This window comes from Diceros bicornis, chromosome 34 (assembly GCF_020826845.1).
Source record: "Diceros bicornis minor isolate mBicDic1 chromosome 34, mDicBic1.mat.cur, whole genome shotgun sequence".
Classification (NCBI taxonomy): Eukaryota; Metazoa; Chordata; class Mammalia; order Perissodactyla; family Rhinocerotidae; genus Diceros; species Diceros bicornis.
The window spans coordinates 27119532-27134836 of record NC_080773.1 but is presented as its reverse complement, the minus strand read 5'-3'; the positions used below and the strand labels follow the sequence as shown (position 1 = coordinate 27134836).

At 45.8% G+C, this 15305-nt stretch overlaps 2 protein-coding genes across 3 annotated transcripts in view; both read left to right on the top strand.

Annotated features, from left to right (window-relative positions):
• The window catches only part of LOC131397267 (myeloid cell surface antigen CD33-like), a 295514-nt gene extending 282222 nt beyond the window's left edge, over positions 1-13292 (top strand). The window contains exons 4-5 of the mRNA XM_058530035.1: positions 12295-12375; positions 12643-13292. Of these exons, the coding sequence (XP_058386018.1) occupies positions 12295-12367 (73 nt within the window). The 3' untranslated portion in view covers positions 12368-12375; positions 12643-13292. The remainder of the gene's footprint in view (positions 1-12294; positions 12376-12642) is intronic.
• On the top strand, positions 6510-12375 carry LOC131397266 (myeloid cell surface antigen CD33-like). 2 transcript variants are annotated; one of them, XM_058530034.1, is made up of 4 exons: positions 6510-6599; positions 6666-7049; positions 7279-7557; positions 11873-12375. In XM_058530034.1, the coding sequence occupies exons 1-4, from the start codon at positions 6569-6571 to the stop codon at positions 11971-11973; spliced, it is 795 nt and encodes a 264-aa protein (XP_058386017.1). In that variant the 5' UTR covers positions 6510-6568; the 3' UTR covers positions 11974-12375. The 2 variants fall into 2 exon arrangements, with proteins under 2 accessions (XP_058386017.1, XP_058386016.1); XM_058530033.1 differs by lacking the exon at positions 11873-12375 and having other exon boundaries at positions 7279-7995.
• Positions 13293-15305: the final 2013 nt, after the last annotated feature.

The following is a 15305-nucleotide window of genomic DNA, read 5'->3' as shown; positions in this document are numbered from 1 at the left end:
AGTATAACCTCAGGGAAGCCACCACACCCTTCCGTGTCTCGCTTTATTGCTTTGTGAAATGAATGTAAGAAGTCCCACCTCACAGGGTTGCTGTGAGGATTAAATAAAAGTAAACATGGAAAATACTCTGCAAAATCATGGTACATTGTGAGAGTTGGTGCATCCTGGTTCCTTCTCTCTTGAACAGAAAGGCCTTAGTGACATTTCACCCAGAGACTGGGTGTGTTCTGTCCCAGACACCACATCAGCAACAAGTCAGTTCACTCTCTATCAAAGCCATCCCATGGATCCCTGCCCTGACTTGGCCTCCAGCATCATCTCTCTCCACTCCTGAAACTTCCTTTCCATCCTGCCTGCTTCCTACTAGTCCTGATATAGAAAAAAACCATATATTAACATTTAGAAAATTTCCTAAAACTCAGAGCTGACCATAGTCAAAATACTTCCCTATCTCCTCAGCTCAAAAGTTTAATTTATGAGCTTCTCAACTTGACATTCTAAGTCAAGGATCAGGAAACTGTTTTGTGACGGGCCAGATACCAAATATTTTAGGCTTTGCAAGCTGCATAGTCTCTGCTGCAACTAATCAATTCTGTGTTTGGAGCACAAAAACAGCCATAGATAATCTGCAAGTGAATTAACAAGGCTGTTACCCACAAAATTTTATTTACAGTAGCAAGCAGCCCATGGGCTGTGGTTTTCTGACCTCTAATCTAGGTTGATCTTCATCCACCCTACTTTTCCATCACCATACCTTAACCTACCAATCCCTCAAGTCATTCTCCAAGTTCTCAAATTCTGATGCATTCCTCAGATTGTGCATCCACATCCCTCATCCAGGAAGGCTTATCACCATGTCTTCCTCTGGCTGATGCCTTCTTATCCTTCAAAATGAGCTCAGAAATGTATGTCTCGGTTGAGAAGGTGGAGGGAAGCAGGAGCTCATATCTTCCTCCTAAAAAAACAAATATTTTAATTTTAATAAAAAAAAGTTTATGCAAGAATATCCCCAAATACACCCGCTGCATCCAAACCATGACAGGGATAGAATATTATGCCATATGTTCATAAAGTGACCCTTAAATAAGCAAATGGAAGCTTCTGGTGTGGTGTAAGAAATGCTGATATGTCACTGCACTCAATCTGCCCTACATCCAGACAGGAAAGTTGAGTCAGACTTCTGTTTATGATAATGTCAGGGTGGGCCATATGGGTCAACATGTCTGTTGAAAACAATAAAAATGGATGGTTAGACTTACAATCCAGACAGGGTGGTACTGACTCATTGTTCCCTGCTTATCCTCTCTATTCACAACTACAAACGCTGTAAATGGTGAAGGACATAACAAAAGGAGAATTCTGGAATGTGGTAAAAAGAAGATGAGCTGGTTTAGGACCCCAGGACTGGAGGAACAATACAGAGGCAGAGCATCTAAGTCTCCCATCCACAGAATAAGGACACTCAGATTCATCATTTCCCAAATCCTGACCAAGAAACACAAGGCAGCAAGATAGGGTCATTCCTCTCCTGGATGGAAAGGAAACCCCTCTGACAATATGAGGCGAGTGAAACAGCACTGGAAAGGGGATCCATTGGAGCCAGAAATAAGTGTCTGGGAAGCATTTACCTTCCCCAATGGGCCTGAGAATATCCTCTCCTGGCCAGAGGCACTTGGGTAGTTGGAGAGAATGGGAGGAAGGGATCCAGGCATACTCTCTGATAGTCCTGACCCTGACACTCAGTTTTCTCCTTGGTCAAATGTGAAGAGTAGCCTCCTCACATTCAGAGTGGTTTGGGGTGTTTTTGGGGGGAGGCTGTCATGAAACAAGCTATTTGAAGGAGGATTACAGAGGCCAGTGAACAGAGAGCCATGGCAAAAACATCCCCTTACACTGTGGCTCAGCCAGGTGGGGCAGATAGACATTGTCTGCAGAAGGGACAATGCCTGAGAGTGAACAGGAGAGGTGGGAGCAGGAGCAGAGAGAGGAGACCAGCACCATCCACTCCTGACTGTCTTCTCCTCCCCTGGCTCCATCCATCCCCACCTTTTTGCCCTCCTGGCCTCAAAGTAGGAGCATAAACCTTGGCTCAGGCCCTTCTGCAGAGCTGAGTGGTACCTGAGCTCCAAGCCTTACCCTGTTTCAGCACCACGGACAGAACCAGCTCCCCTGTCTGGGTCTCCCCAGGGACCAGAGAGTCCACTGGTGGATGGAGCTCCCCTGGTCGCCTACCATTTGCCAGCCCCCATTGTCAAGTGAGAGGAGCCTGGGGGGAAGAAGAGTCTGGTGACATCCTACGTCAATGACGCTGGTCAAGCATACACAGGACCATCCAGAGCGCACCGCCATCCTCAGACTTGTGTTCTTTGTCACATACAGGTGTTAACTAGGGATTGGGTGCTGTGCTGAGGTGAGGATGGTTTAGCCAGAGGTGTCCCAAGTAATTAGATGGAATCATAAAGCCAATGGTGGGCTATCACTGATAGGAAAGCATTAATCCCTCAAACTGGGACTCCTTATGATGCTTTAGACCTTGGGACCTTAAGAGAAATAAATGTTTAGACCTGTTGAAGACCTTAAGAGAAATAAACGTTCCTTTTAATTCTGGACCCAACCCCTACCCAGCTTGAACCCCATCCATCCCTGTAGGAATGCTTTCTGTCTTTCTCCATCTCAGGTGATTTTTACTCTTTCAGTCTGGTACAGGGTTTTCCTTTTTCTGGGTTTTCTCCCATTTCTGTCTGGAGCTTTCTGGTCTCTCCTAGGTGGTCTCACCTACTCCACAGCTCCCACTCCGACTCTGCCCAGACACTTCCTGCAGTTACTAGCCCAGGCTGTCCTGAGCCCCAGAGACGTGAAGCAGCAGGAAGTCTGGGTCCTGATAGGGCTGGAAGCAGGCACTTCACACTCTCTCAATGTTCCCTTACTTATGCCCCTCTGTGGGTCCTCACCTTGTTCAGGAATGCCCCCTGGTGGCTGGCTTCCTCCGCCCCATGGCCTCTCCATTATCTTCTACAACAGAAGATCAAAACCCTTCCCCAGGTAACCTCTTATCTGAGTCCCCCAAACACCAGAACAGGGTACCCCAGGCGGTTACACACAGAGCCAGCATTCTATAGGACTCTGACCTCACTCCTCTTTTCTCTGGCAGAGTTAGGGGCCTCTAGAAACGGGGGGCTGAGAAAAACTTGATCTTCTTTGCTCCAAGGTACTGGGGAGGATCTTGGATATGAGAGTCCAAAAAGAAGGGCCAGACACGGAGACACCATGATCATTGTCTCCCAAACCTCTCTCCCCACCCCTAACCCACCGCTGCACATTAGGGAAGCACCTTGCTCAGTTGGTCCTGCCCCTACCAGGAAAACAAACAAACAAAACTGTTCACCTCTCACTTCTGGTCTCCTAAACTATTCCCTTTGGTTGTGAGTGAATAGATGGAGGGAGAGGAAAGATATGTATATGTAATTTTCTTTACCAAAATCAAAGCGCAATACTTTATGCAAGATTCTGTTACTTGTGTATTTACCTGTATGTAGATTTGGGAAGCCTGTCATTGGCACATATCCATCACCTACTGTAATTTATCATCACTGTGAGAAAAGCAAGTCTACAGAGCTTGTGAAAGATGCACATTCTTGCCTGCAAGGACTCACCTTCTATAGTGGGAACTTAAATACACTGCTAAGGAGACTCATCTTCTCACCTGCTCTTTGCCCACCTCCAATCTGTTCTCTACAGAGAAGCCGGAGTGGATTCTAAAAACCCAATGGTGTCCCTTTTCTGCTAATAATCCTCCAGTGGTTCCCAGTTTCCCAAGTGGAAATAGCCAAAATCCTTTAAGATGAGCCCAAAGTGTTACATCACCCACCTAATTTGCCCAGAGGGATCTGTTTCTAATGCCTAGAACACACCACAAACCAAAAAGCCAACACACACAGAGTAGCAGAAACAAATTTGTTCATTTATTCTATCAAAGGATATTTTATTTTCGAAAGGCAAAATCATGACTCACATATAGGTATAAATTGAACATGTGTTAAGATGTTTATCATAGTAAAAAACAAACACATAACATGAGATCTATCCACTTAACCAATTTTAAGTGTACAGTATTGTTATCTATAGGCACTAGGATGTACAGTAGATCTCTAGAAGTTTTTCCTCTTTCATGACGGAAATTTATACCCATGGAAAAGCAACTCCTCGTTTTATTTAACTCATTAATGGGAGAACCAGGCAGAAATGAAAGAAGCACACATTAATATGGATTAAAGGAATGTTGAAATGATTTTGTGAAGGCATGCTAAACTGGCTAGGTGGGGGTTTCAAACGCCCTCCGCAGCAGACAGAATAGTCATGTCTGTGGACATGAACTATTTGCGTTGCTGTTAATTATCTACATTATAACATTGTAAAACAGCTCAAAGGCAATACAATTCTAGAATCAGATAACTCCAGAAGCGTATGCTCTAAAGAATGCATAGTTTTCCATGGAGATAGCCAGTCATCTCATTTTCCTTATTCTGAAATTCCTTACAACTTTTTAAGTAATATTTATTCATCACCAAATATATGCCAAGCATTTTTCTAGGCAGAGTGGATACAGCAACAAATGAAAGAGACACAAGATCCTTTGTGAAGCTTCCATTTTAATAGTGGGAGAGGTAGGCAAAGAATAATTAATAATTATATTCACTGCTGATAAGAGGTTTGGAGAAAAATGGAACATGAAAGATATATAGGGAATATGGGATGGACTTTACTCTTCAGTATGTTGTCTATGGGCATTACCACTGAGAAACTGACATTTGAGTAGGAACACGTATGCACACACACAGTAGGGACTTACACAGACACAGACAGACAGCACAGACATGCACACAGAAGGACTACAAACACACATATAGACACACACTCAGCCACATACACAGTTGAAATATATACACAGTCCCAAGCACGTCAAACACTCACACAGAAACCATAAACATAGACACACACATATACGTGCAGACCAAAGAAACACATGCACCACAGACACCAACATAGAGACTATAGACACAAACACAAAGCATATACGCAGACACGCATGCCACAGACACACTCACACTACAGACACGCAAAACGAGACATCAGCCGTTGGGTCCCTGAGAAGAATGAGGCCCTGGTTCCAAGGGCAACTAGACCCAACGTCCCAGCAGAAGACAGAGATCTGGGTGCTCTGTGACTCTGGGCCACTTTCTGCCACTTGGGAAACCTTCTCATTCTCAGAATCTACCTCCTTCCCCACTGATGTCACCATCCACCTGTCTCTGCTTCACATGGCCCAGCGGACCCCACGGCCTCACCACCCTGGCTGCTGGCCCATGCCTGAATCAGCAGTTGTGTCCACACTCAGATGACCACCAGGGAATGGACAGGGAAGGTGGGATCGTCTCTTGGCTTTTGGAAAGACTGAGACATGAAGCCGAGACAGGTGAGAAGGGAAGTGGACTCACCTGAGAGGAGAAGCAGGGGGTGAAGAAGAGTGGGCTCTGGGGTCACAGCCAGTGTGGGGGGCCCAGGTGCTAAGTGGCTTCTGTCCCTGGAGCTCCTCCTTGGTCATGCTGTGAGGATCCCATGGGGCTGTGAGTGGAGTTCATGGGACATGCTGGGACCCCTCAGAGGTGTCTGGAAAGTTCTTCCCATGCTCCTGGGATCATCCCAGCCCCGAGGGAACGTTGCTTTGGATACTCTAGCTCCTGCCCAGACTTTCTGCTCCCTGAGGAATATCCTGAGATGTCTTCCTAGAAACCCATATGTTGATGAAGAGACCTGGGGGGCTGTGAGCAGGTCAGGAAGCCTCAGGACCACTCAAGGGGGTTATGTCCTTCTGACTCCCTCTGAATCCTGATCCCATCCACTCTGGCCATTTAGACTTGAGCTCTCCTTCTGGCTACACAGGGCAATCTCTTTTCCTACAAGCCCCTACTGGTGCTTCCACCATCACACACTGTCCCAACAGGAGCTGAATGGCCTGGGGTTCTCTGCCTCCTCAGGTGTTAGAGAAGTTCTCAAGGACACAGACAAAGTCTGTCCCGTTGTCCTGTGACTCCACTCCCCTGAAAGGAGTAGAGGCTCAAGATGTGGTTGTCATGTTCATTCCTTCATTACTCACCACCTCCCTCTCTCAGGGGTGGGGGGACGCTTCCCCATCTTTCTTGCCTTGAGGTTCCCCTACCAACCCCTCCTGAGTCGACACCTGGTAGGACTGACCCTCCAGGGCATCAGAAGCTGTGATTGGTCAGGCAGTGCCTGCTTTCCGGGTGTGGACAGGGGGGCAGGAGGGACAGTCCAAGGATGGGGAGCCGGGAGGAGCGGGTCGGGTCCTCCTTGCTGTGTGTAACCCTCACTGGAATTCCATCTGGAAAGTACAAGTGGTTATTCTCCCAGGACCATGCCAGCTCCAACAGCGTGTGGGTGTCAAGTTCCTCTTCTGTGGTCAGTCAGCTTTCTGAACTCACCCCGGGCTTCTTGCAGGGGCTTCCTCTCGGTCTTGTGACACCCAGGCTCTGTGGCTCTTACACCAAAGATGCTGCTGCTGCTGCCCCTGCTGTGGGCAGGTGAGTGGACTGAAGGGGGATGGGATGGGCGGGGCCGGGGCTGCTGCTGACCCTCTTTCCCCACAGGGTCCAAGGCTCAGGATGGGAGATTCTGGCTGCAAGTACAGGAGTCTGTGACAGTACAGGAGGGGCTGTGCATCCACGTTCCCTGCACTGTCTTCCACCCACCAGTCAATTACTCTAACCGTTATCCAGCTCATGGCTACTGGTTCCAAGAAGGGACATATCCACACCAGGATGCTCCTGTGGCTACAAACAACCCAAATGTTAAAGTTCAGGATGAGACCAAGGGCCGATTTCACCTCCTTGGTAACCCCCAGATCTACGACTGCTCCCTGGACATCAGAGACGCCAGGAGGAGGGATTCGGGGACATATTTCTTTAGGGTGGAGAGAGGGCCATTTATGAGATACAATTACAGAAAGAACCGGCTCTTCGTGCATGTGACGGGTAAGGAATGCAGTCAAGGAGAGAACACATGGATGGGTCTGAGGGTCCTGAGGACCTGGCTGGATGGGGACCCCTGTTCCTCATCCTGGGAAGGGCCCAGTGGGACCCAGGTGGACAGGATGCTGAGACTGGCAGGGGAGGAGTTGGCTGGCCTGAAACACTGGTTGCTCTTAGGGTCACACTTGAGTTCCACCTCCAGCAACTGGGTCTCTGTCTCTCTCCTCCTCAGCTCTGACTCAGACGCCTGACATCCACATCCAGGGGACCCTAGAATCTGGGCAGCCCAAGAACATTACCTGTGCAGCGCCATGGGCCTGTGAGAGGGGGACGCCCCCCACCTTCTCCTGGATAGGGGTCGCCCTCACCTCCCTGGGCCCCAAGACTCCCCACTCCTCAGTGCTCACCCTCACCCCGCGGCCTCAGGACCACAGCACCTACCTCACCTGTCGAGTGTCCTTCCCTGGAGCTGGTGTGAGCACAGAGAAGACTGTCCAGCTCAACGTGTCCTGTGAGTGCCAGGCAAGAGAGGCTGGGTACCTGAGGGCAGTGGGTGTTGGGGGGTGGGGGGACAGAGGTTCTGGGATACTGGGTACTGGGTCCTGCAAGCTGGATCTGGGAGGAAGGAAAGACTACACACAACTCCACACCCTTCCTGTTTCTAAAGTTCTGGGGGAAAAGGGCCAGTGCTCACCTTCCTGCCACTGAAAGGGGAACAATTATGTCTGTCTGTCCAGATGCACCCCAGAACCTGACCATCAGCGTGTTCTGGAGAGAAGGCACAAGTAGGGCCCAACCTCTCCTCTCTGGCAGGTGTGGAGGAAGTGGGGTCTGTCTCCTCCCTCCAGAGCAGAGGTGGGGTCAGAAATCAGAAGGGAGAAAGGCTCAGGCCAGGTGTGGGCACAGCAGAGATGGGAAGCCCCCTACTTCATTAGCTTACAACCTGCCTCCCCCACTGCTGACCCTGCTCTCAGGGGGTCTGCATCGTCTCTTCCACGTCCAATGGATGTGCCAACCCCATGCCAGGGACACATCCTTTTCCCAATTCCTGCCCTCATTCTCCTTAGGATCTGGACTCCACCTACTCCTCCAACCTCCTTTGATCATTTTAATGTTAATTTAAAATGGGAAGCATAAAATGTGCCTTAGTCTGCTCGGGCTGACATAACAAAATACCACAGACTGGCAGGTTTAAACAACAGGAATTTATTCCTCACAGTTCTGGAGGCTGGAAGTCCAAGATCAGGGTGTGAGCCATTTGGTTCCTGGTGAGGCCTCTCTTCCCGCCTTGTAGACAGCTGCCTTCTGGCTGTGTCCTCACAGGGCTGAAAGAGAACCAGCTCTCTGGTGTCTCTTCTCATAAGGGCGCCAATGTCATTGTGACAGCCCCACTCTCATGACCTCACCTGACCCTAATCACCTTCCCAATGCCCATCCAGATACCTACAAATACCACCACACTGGGAGTTAGGGCTTCAACATATGAATTTGGGGGAAACTCAATTCTGTCCCTAACATAATTTAATAAGAATAAAACAGTATGCAGAACCTTATGTACCTCCCTCTTGGTTATCTTCTCAAATATAACCTATGCATAGACATCTAAAAACACACACATACGTACACATCATACTACACACACTGCTCTGCATCTTTGATTACTTTTAATGAACATTTCACGTAGAGTAATTTTAGATTTACATGGTACAGAGAGTTTCCATAATTCCTCACCCAGCTTCTGTCACCGTTAAAATCTCCCATCACCTTGGCACATTTGTACAACTAAAGAAGTGACTGTGGTACATTTTTGTGAACTAAACTCATTTTTTTCTCAAATTCAGTCTATCTTGGAGATCTTTCTGTATTAGCACATAGGAAACTTTCTTCATTCTTATTGACGACTTCATGGTTTTCCAATTTAAAGTGTATTACACTATAAAGTACTTAATTGGTACCCCATTGGTGGAAAACTATGGTGTTTCCGGTCTTCTGCTCAGACAAATACTACCGCACTGAATAACTTGTATGAATGTTCCCTAGCTATGTGCCTGTGTCTATCATATAAATTTATAGAGGGTGAAGGTCTGGACCGAAAGATATGTGTGTAATTTCTACAAATGTTGCCAGATCCCAATGCATGGAGGTTGTTCTGTTTATACTCCCACCTGCAATATGCCTCCTTCCCTGCTGAAAATGTTCATTCTTGCTGATATCCTAAGAGAATTCACTGTCATTTTGAGTTGCAGTGTCATTTTGTGATGAGGTTGAATATATTTCATTATGTTTAAAAACCATTTGTATTTCTTTGTAGGCTGTTTCTTAATGGTTTGAAGAAGCTCTTTTCATATCAAGGACATCAGCTGTGTGTTAGTTGAAAGGATTGATTTCCAGTCTATTGATGGCCTTTTGACTTAGCATATGGTGATTTTTTCAAGGCAACGCCATGCATTTTTCTTCTGAGTCACATTCAGTGGTACCTAGTGTTGACTCTGACTGTTTGGCAAGAGCCAACCGTGTCCATTGTTTCCCAACAATGGGTTCAGTGTCTTCAAATTGGGTGCTTGGAATTGTCCAAAATGTGAGTATTTACACCAAGGACATTGGCAAATGCTACAAATCAGGACTCTCCGCCCCCCTTCCCTCCCTTTGTGCCACCATGAGTGAGCTGGTTGTGAAACATTTACTAGTAAACCACTGGTTGCATTTATCGATATTCTCTTTCACGCCTCTGACTTTCTCTATTCTAATATGCTTTTTTTAAATATCCCATAAATTCTTCTACTAGCCTCATGTGAAAATACTTCCAAACATGCCTATTCACTCAAACCTCACAGAATTATTTGTTTTTCCATGAGCACGCAGTGTTATTTCACACCTCAGCTGTAGTTGCACCTTTTTTTTAATTGAGGTCATTTTGGCCTATAACATTGTGTAAATTTCAGATGTACATTATTATACATCAGTTTCTGTATAGACTGCATCGTGTTCACCACCAATACTCTAGTTTTTATCCATCACCATACATATGTTACTCTTTAACCCATCGCCCTCCCTCAACTCCCTGGGACATATTGTATTTCTAATTTTTTGAGAAATTTCCACACTATTTTTCATAGTGGCTGCATCACTTTGTATTCCCACCAGCAGTCTATGAGGGTTCCCTTTTCTCCACATCCTCTCCAATGCTTGTTATATCTTGTTTTCTTAAAAATAGTCACTCTGACAGGTGTGAGGTGATATCTCATAGTAGTTTTATTTGCATTTCCCTAATAGTTAGTGATGTGGAACATCTTTTCATGTGCCAGTTGGCCATCTGTATATCTTCTTTGGAAAGTGTCTGCTCATCTTCTCTGCCCAATTTTTGATCGGGATGTTCATTTTTTTTTGTTGTTGAGTTGTATGAGTTCCTTATAGATTTTGGAAATTAACCCTTTGTCAGATAGATGATCTGCAAATATTTTCAGTGAATGTCTTTTCATTTTGTTGATGATTTCCTTTGCTGTGCAGAAGATAAAAGTGTGTATTTTCAGTAACTCAGCATAAGGTGAAACCTTTTGATTTTTGACAGCAGCAGGTGAATATCACTATCTCTATATAGTTTTTAAAAATCTATATGCATTACTATATTACTGAGAAAAAATTCACTCAAAATAAAATCGCTATTTGAGCCACTTCCAAGTGTACAGTAGGTGGCTTTTAGCACATTCACAGTGTAGTACAACCATCATCACTACCTAATTCCATCCATCCAACATTTTCATCCCCCAAAGAGAAACCCTGTGCCCAGGAAGCAGTCACCGCCATACTCCCATCCACCAGCCCCTGAAACCACTAATCTGCTTATTATCTCTAGGGATTGCCTATTCAGGACATTTTGTATAAGTAGAATCATACAAAATATGGCCTGTTGTATCTGACTTCTTTTGCTTCACAAAATATCTTCAAGGTTGATCCATAAAGCATGTATCAGTAATTCTTTCTTTTTTGTCTGAACAATGTTCCATTGTATGGATGTACCATATTTTGTTCATCAATTGACCAGTTGATGGACATTTAGGCTGTTTCCACTTTTTAGCTATGTGAATAATGCTGCTATAAACACTGGTATACATGTTTTTATTCAAACATATGTTTTCAGTTTCTTTGGGCATGTAACTCCCCAGGAGTGGAATTGCTAGGTCACATGGTAAATCAATGTTCAACTTTTTGAGGAAAGGCCAGACTATTTTCCATAGTGGCAGCTCCATTTTACATTCACACTAGCAACGTATGAGGGTTCTGATTTCTCCACACCCTTACCAACACGGATACTTTCCTTTTTATAATAAAAATATTATAGTCTGCAAGTGCTGTGAAAGGGTATTTCATCAGGACTTTCATTTGCATGTACATAATGACTTACAATTTTGTTAATTTTTTCATGGACATATTGACCATTTGTATATCTTCTTTCTGTTCAAGTTCTTTGCCCACATTTGAAGTGGGTAGTTTGACTTTCTGTTGTTGAGTTGTAAGAGTGCTGGATACTATACTGGTATCAGATCTGTGATTTGCAAATATTATCTCCTTGGCTTTTTACTTTCTCAATAGTGTCAATTGAAGAACAAAATTTTTTCATTTTGTTAAGGCCAACTTATAAAAGTTTTCTTTGTCCCAATGTTGGAGAGTCAGGAGGTGGTGTGGGGTACGGTGAGGTCTGGGCACAGGTGGTCCCGCATGCATGACGCCAGAGGGCCTGAATAACCAATGTCCAGAGTCCTACTGGGAGCAGAAGGACACAGGACTGCGATGCAGCAGGTGAATCCTCCCTGTCCACTTTGCCACAGGGAGATCGGGACCGGTGTCAGAGGTGGTTCTGGTAGCCATCGGGGAAGCGGCTGTGAAGACCCTGCTCCTCCTCCTCCTCTGCCTAGTATTCCTCATGTGAGCATTCTCCCTGCGGGAAGGGGAGGGGAGAGGAAGGGAGGACCGGCCCATAGCAGAGTCCCAGAACCAGCGCTGGCAGGGCACAAACGGGCCGGTGGGCGGGGCTGGCAGGAGATTTACAGGTGCGGGGTGGTGATGATGCCCCACCCTCCGAGTGTTCAGGGTGGGAGGTACCTGTGTGCTCAAGACAGTCTGTGGAGCCAGGCCTGCCCTCTCCCATCTCAGTCACCCCTCCAGCCTCTGTACAGGGAAGAAGGGGTGAGTATGTTACCCGCTGAACCATGATCTGACTAGACTGAAAGACCCTGGTCTCTTTTCTCAGAATGAAGTCCTGCAGGAGGAAGGTGATGAGGCCCACAGGAGGCGTGGAGGATGCAAACAGCATCCAGGGTTAATCCCTCAGGTGAGCAGCACAGGTGTCTCATCACCCAACATCCAACCACACACCTCCCTCAGGATGGCCCCCAGGATAGCTCTGCTAAGCATGGTCAAAGTTGATCTACCATTTTCCTCTCCAAATCCACTTCTTTGTTGGGTTCCCTCTCACACTGGTGACATCATGACCCCCTTCTCTAAGACCAGAAGTGGGAAGTGAGTATGCACATTGACTTCCCTCCTTTCTCTGGAATCCAAGAAATCACTGTTTTGTCCATTCTCATTCTAATCACAGCTCATCTTGCTGCCAATCTCCTCCCCATCCTGATCCTGGTCATTCCTGGGACCTCATCTCGTCCTCAAGTCTCTGAATCCATCACTCCTCCTCCCTCCAGCTCTCTCCTCAAAGCAGGCCTCCAGACTGTGTTTCCAGAGACTATCATCATCCCCTTTCTGTGCAGTATGAACAGCTATGTGTCCTCTCCATGGCCAGAAACCAAGCCGCAAACAGCACAGGCTGGATTTGAAGGCCTGGCGTAGTCTGTCCCCTGCTGGACTCTCTCCCCACAGATTCCTCCCTCTCCCTGCATCTGGCAATGTCTCCACCCCCAGCCAAGCCAAGGCTTTTGTGACTCTCAGATTTTATCCTTCTCCTGAAATGTCCTTCCCTCCCCATTCCTATCTTCCCAAGTCCTCCTCATCCCTCAAGCTCTGTCGTAACAGTCACTCAGTGTGTGTGTGTGTGTATCATTGTATCCTTCTGAGCAGAGTAACATTCAGTCATTTATTTATAGACTCTTGAGAAAGTATTATGGAGGACCTACTATGTGCCAGCATTTTTGTAGGTGCCGAGGGTGCACTGGTGAACACAGCATCCAAAATCTCTGTCATCAAGAAGCTGTCATTCTGCAGAGATTGGTTTGGTGGTTACCAGAGGGGGAGGTGGGAGGGAGGAGCGCGAAAGGGGTAATTTGGCACATGCGTGTGGTGATGGGTTGTAATTAGTATTTAGGGTGGTGAACATGTTGTAATCTATGCAGAAATAGAAGTATAATGATGTACACCTGAAATTTATACAATGTTATAAACCAATGTTACTGCAATAAACGAACAAACAAAAACAAAACAAAACAAAAGACTGGTAACCATTATATTGTGCATACTTGGCCTACTGGAGAGATTATGATGCTTTAATTGAAAATGAATCTAATATTTCAATGGCATGAACTCTTTGAAAAGTTTCCATAATGGATAATGCACTGGAGACTAAGAGCAAATGGATTGTCAGTTCTCAAAAATCCTATGTTTAGATATCAATCATCATACGTAGTTTCACTTTTCTTTTGCAGTTTTTGTATGGAATAATCGTGTTCAGAGATGTCCCTGAACCAGTTCTAGTTCTGTATTTATTCTGTAGACATGTGATATAATTCTTAATGATAGTTCTTTCTTATCACTGTTTATTTTTATCACTATTTGTACACCTCATTGAACCACTGTTGAGCTTGAGATTTTATATATATATGGTATACATAAAAGTATATTATAGCATACTACATAAACATAATAGTAAAAAGTTGCAAATTTTACAAATATGAAAATTAATGCCAAATGATGTAAAAAAAGTTAGATTGGATGAGCTTTACCTTATTTACTGGATTTTATCTGAGGTGAACTGACTAATGCACTCTTTGAAGCTTATGTGACACTTTTAGGAATAGAATGGCTTTTAAGACTGGAGTCAGATCTCTGTGAAAAATATAATCTAAACGTCAAATTTATTAAATCTGTGTGAACGACAACAACAACAAAAAAGAAGCTGTCATTCTGGAGACAGGAAGGATAGAAATCTAAAGAAATAATAAAGAGATAACATTAGAGCACGTTGGATTGTAATGTGTGTTTGAAGAAAAATCCTGGAGGGAAAGGAGCATGTGACATGTTGGGGACAATTTTCTACATCTGAGAGTGTGATGGGTGATGTTGGAGCAAAGACTTAAGATGGTAAGAGGGCAGGTTTTGCATTTGCCTGAGAGAAAATTATCCAGGAAAAGGGAAGAGAGAGGACAGCGAGAGGAATAGTCTGAGGCAGAAGCACGCCTGGTGTGCTGGGGAAACAGGAGGATGAAGTCTGACAGCAGAGGGAGGCACAGGGAGGAGAGGAGCTGGGAGGATGGTGCAGACCCTGTGCTGGTGCAGAGCTTGTGAGGCCGTGCAGGAAATACAAGATTCTGGACACCATGGAGGGTATGATTCAACTTTCATTTTCAAGGATCCCCGTGGCTGCTCTGTTCAGAAAAGGCCAGAATGGGTCCACAGCAGCAACACAGAGATTGGGAAGGGACTGCTGAATTCTCCAGGCAGGAGGTGATGGTGACGTGAACCAGGGAGGCGGGGAGAAGAGTGAGGATTTATGTTTAGATGTGTTATGAAGATGGAACTAGCAATATTCTAGTGGATGTAAGAGTGAGGGAGAGAGAGGAGCAAGGATGATGCCCAAATGTTTCCCCTGAGGCACTGGAAAGATGGAGTTGTGTTCCATGGAGGACCTCAGAGAGTAGGGTTTGGAAGGGGAATATTCATTCTAAGAAGCCACTTGACATCGAACTGGGGATGTCAGCAAGAGAACGGGATATGAATGTCTGGAGATCAGGAGAGGGGTTCAGGCTGGAGATGTGAGAACATAGAGCTATGTAAAGTCATGGCAGTAGATGAGGCAGAAAGGTGTTGATACACACAGAAGAGAAGGGCACCAGGAAGCACTTTTCTTCTCGGTCATCCCAACACAGCAGTTTAATGGAGAGGTGGGAAAGGGGTTCATATTTGGTTGGAGTAAGTTCAGGGGAGAATTGGAAGAGTGGAGATGGGAAGAGAGGGTACAGAGAGCCCTTTGAGGAGTTTGGCTGCAAAGAGGAAGAGAGGAATGGGTCCTTGAAGGAGGGTGTTTCTCCATTATTC